Source organism: Fragaria vesca, linkage group LG7, assembly GCF_000184155.1.
Source record: "Fragaria vesca subsp. vesca linkage group LG7, FraVesHawaii_1.0, whole genome shotgun sequence".
In the NCBI taxonomy this organism is placed as follows: Eukaryota; Viridiplantae; Streptophyta; class Magnoliopsida; order Rosales; family Rosaceae; genus Fragaria; species Fragaria vesca.
Window position 1 is genome coordinate 2,791,400 of NC_020497.1, and position 4,204 is coordinate 2,795,603.

General features: G+C 39.1%; 1 protein-coding gene across 1 annotated transcript in view; it reads left to right on the forward strand.

Annotated features, from left to right (window-relative positions):
• LOC101307637 overlaps nucleotides 1-4,204 on the forward strand; it is a 43,145-nt gene that overhangs the window by 18,995 nt on the left and 19,946 nt on the right. Inside the window, exon 6 of the mRNA XM_004308227.1 lies at nucleotides 4,027-4,096. Coding sequence (XP_004308275.1) covers nucleotides 4,027-4,096 — 70 coding nt within the window. The remainder of the gene's footprint in view (nucleotides 1-4,026; nucleotides 4,097-4,204) is intronic.

The window sequence follows — 4,204 nt, forward strand, 5'->3', positions numbered from 1 at the left end:
TCGTCTCTACTCTCTCTCGCTCTCTCTCTCTCTCTCTCTCTCTCTCTCTCTCTCTCTCTCTCTCTCTCCCCTAGCCGAGTTGCTCCACCAAAAACTTGAAACCTCAGACCGACGATCGATGCCGGCAACCGACAATCAGCCTCTCCTCCTCCTCATCCGGATCCAGCCTCCTTAAACCTCTCACCTCCGCTCAAAACACATCAACCTCTTCTCTCTCCCTCTTGAAGCAGAGATGCTACCTCGACAACGAAGCCATCGCTGGCGGGATATCTCCGGCGATGACGACAACGACTGCGACATTCACGGCGACGACGAAGAGGAATTGTGGCAACCATTCCACCTCTCTCTCTTGTCTCTCTCCTCTCTCGATCAATCTCTCTCTCACCACCGTTTCTCCCATCGTCGGAATTGACCGGATCTCCTTGTCTGCCGGAGCCGCTACCCTGCCTTCAAGGAGGTCGTCGGTGAAGGCCGGGTTCCCGGGTTGGATTTGAGGGAAGGAGAAATTTCTTGAGGTGGGTGGAGATTTGTGTGTGGCTGTGGTGTACGTTAGGGAGGGAGTAGAAGTAGAGGAAAGGGATGTATGATCTCTGGAGAGGCAGCTGGAGACAATTGGGTTTCTCTTCCGAACCGTTTGTCTCCTCTACGTCTCTTCTCTCTTTTACTCTTCTTTTTTGGTTTCTTTGATTATTTCGCATCGATTTGGTTTCTAGGTGGGTGTAAAGAGAGGAAATTACGTCAGTTTAAGTCAGTTTTTTTTTTCTTTTTCTGTTTTTATATCCTTACATTTGAAAGTGATTATTGAGGATTGATAATTGATTATTGGGGCCAATAAGTTATTATTTGAGGTTTGTAACCTGATTATTGAGGGTCAGTAAGTGATTATTGGGTAATTACTGGGTGTCAGTAACTGAAAACTAAGTGATTATTGGGTGTCAGTAACTGAAAACTAAGTGATTACTAGGTGTCAGTAACTGAAAACTAAGTGATTACTGGGTGTCAGTAACTGAAAACTAAGTGATTACTGGGTGTCAGTAACTGAAAACTAAAAGTTATTGGGGGTCAGTAACTGGTTACTGGGTGTCAGTAATTAATCAATAACTGGTTACTGGGGGTTAGTAACTGGTTATTATGGGTCATTAACTGGTCAGTAACTGATTATTGGGGGTCAGTAACTGGTTACAGGGGAAAATCCGGTGACCGAAATCCGGCGGTCGGGGAAAATCCGGTGACCAGAATCCGGCGGTCGGGGAAAATCCGGTGACCGGAGTCCGGCGGCCGGTGACCGGAGTCCGAGGTTCCGGCCAAGTCTTTTCATGTTGAAGAGGTGAGGGCAAAATAGTCTTAAAATAATATGGTTTGTTAAGACTTTAGTAAAGATTTGTGCATTTGGGTATAAAGATTTGTGCATTTGGGCATAAAAAAGGTTACCTTATATTGAAATGGGCTAATGCAAAAGATTATCATTGGAATGGGAAATAAGGGGTTTGAATTAGTACTAAATGGACATTTTCTCATATTTAAATGTGATTCGTGAAATGTTTATTTACCAACCATATGATAAATTTCTTTTTGCAAAAGTCCTTATCACATGTTGACAGATCTGAAAAGCAACAGATGACACCATCCTCAGGGATGTGGTTGCCACTGTAAAGCCAATATTTATTAAATTTGGTTCCGTTTGCCTCTTTGAATTTTGGGGTAAAGGTCATTCTGTTTTTTCTAATTACGTTGGTCCAAATTTTAAAATTAACTCCCAATCATGACACCATTTGCCGAGTTGGCCCCCGACATGGACCCTCAACCGTCCATGCCATGGAATAAGTTTTTTTTTTTTTTTAATCACTGTGATCGAGTTTGTAAGAATATTTTTAACAGTTTCTTTAAAAAAAATTTTAATAGAAAAGTAAAAACCAAAATCTCTAAAAAAAAAATTTGTTCTAACTCCAGCTTCAACAGCTTCCTCATTTTGGAGATTTCAATATTTATTATAACAATAAAATATTCTACATCCTTATTTATTATAACAATAAAATATTCTTTATTTAAAAAAATTTAAAATAACGGCTACTTTCTAACGGCTAGTTGACGTCTACGTTTACAATTGACTCAATGAAAAATCATATTGAGCTAATCGAGGGATGATCTGTTGTTGAGGAGGTCGGTGAAATTCAATTGCAAATAACTCATGTGCATAAATGTATTTGGAAGCAATCATATGAATATGAACAATCCATGAAGTACAACTTTCCTTCTACACATGTAAAGACAAAACATACTAAAACAAGAACAAATCTTCAGGATTCAGAAAAATCCATAGCAACAGCAACATCAACTTAGAAAAATCACCAAATATTCATTTTAAGACCAAATGACTTGAAATCAGTTGTGAAACAGACATTAAAATGTCTACTTTTACATACAAGAAGATCAGATATTAAATAATTTAAGTAAGAGTTTGAAACTGAGCAGAAAACAAATATATACAGTTAAAATTCTAGAACTTGTTTCCAATGCAGACTAAACTTTAAAAATTCACCGAGTAACCAATTTTCATCGAAATAAGCCGAAAATTTCCAGATTGCTAGATAACTAACTTAAAAGAAACCTGTCAAATTTTCAGAACATTTAAAGACCAGTAAGCTAGGTAAAACATAGTTCAAATAGATCCGAACAACAGTTTTACAGAAAATTCAGTAGAACACTGCTACACTTCAGAAATACTGATATAGAGGAACCAAAATCCTGAGATTCTGCTATCTACTACTGCAACTTAAACATATTATACTTACTCAAATTAATGTCTTCAATAGATTTATCATGCAACAATATATATACTATAAGCAATACAGCAAATCAAACAACAAAAAATAAATGATAGTCATCAAATCTGCATAAAAGGATCTACTAATTGAAATGCATGTAGATACCTACGCAAGCAAGAGATTCTAATTGAAACAGAAGTAATTTACCTTCACAGATTTTGTGTGATCTTCACCTACCAAGCTTGACGGGATAAGGCCAAATGAATCAAGCTCAGAGTGATTGAACAGCCCTTGAATTGATGTTAAAACTATATCCTCGCACCTAGACATGCAGCAAACAGAAGAACCCTCTTTCAGACGAAGGCACATACCCAAGCATCTTAATAGAAAAATAAGACATATTGAAGCAAGTGTATACATTCAATAATTAAGGATTCAATCAATCATACCCGTATTAAAACATCAAATAGGATATAAGATATTTCTTCTGGCCAGATTACGTCCCCGAGGACGGACAAAGTGCTGTGAAGGGAGTGTTGACCCAGGTGTCAAGGATCTGGATGGTGGATTCCGACGAGATTGACATGCCAGAGACGGCGAGGACAATGGAGTTGACGATGGACCGGGCATCGAAGGCGCCGGAGGAGGAGAGACTTGTGGCGGCGAAGATTCCATTGACATAGATCGTGATGGCCAACGTCAGCAACGATGAAGTAATAGGAGGTGCCGAGATCTTCGACATTGATGTTGAGAAAACCGAGGTCCGAGTCGTCAGGAGTCTTGGAAACATTTATTGCTTTTGCTTCGGTAAATTTTTGCCCGATTGCTACAAATTTGGGGAAGAAGGCACTCTTTCTTCTCTGTCCTCATTCTGGGGAGTCAGACAGAGAAACTGTTAGACTGAAAAAAGACCCAATATTCTCAAATGGGAGTAAATCAAGAATATGAAAAAGCTGTCGGAGATACTCTAAACGAAGAGGTTTAATTTCTTGTCTGTTCAGGAAACTGTAAGTTAGAGAATCAGTTTTCTATTTTACTAAGTCTTTGTTTCTGTTTAATAATACCTAGTCCTAAGGAGCTGTTAGAGTTAGAATAGGACTTATTTTGTATTTCAAACGTGATAGCAGCAGTAGCTAATCACGACCTGCTTTGTAGGAGTTCTGTTAAGATGTAAGGCTATTTAAAGCCAAAGTTGTTCAATAAGAAGGTAGATCATTCATCCATATTGTTCTTGAGCTGTGATTGTTGAGTTTTCATTCAGGGCTTTCTAACAATCTGGTATCAGAGCCCTTAACGGGGCCTGATTGTGCATCTCGGGTTAGAGTGAAACAGTGTGTGTGTGAGTAAACAGTGTGTGTAAGAGAAGTGATGGCAGAAGCAAGCTCAACGCAGCTGAAGCTTTTGGCTGAGAGCAACTCAGCTCCAGTATCCATCCCTCT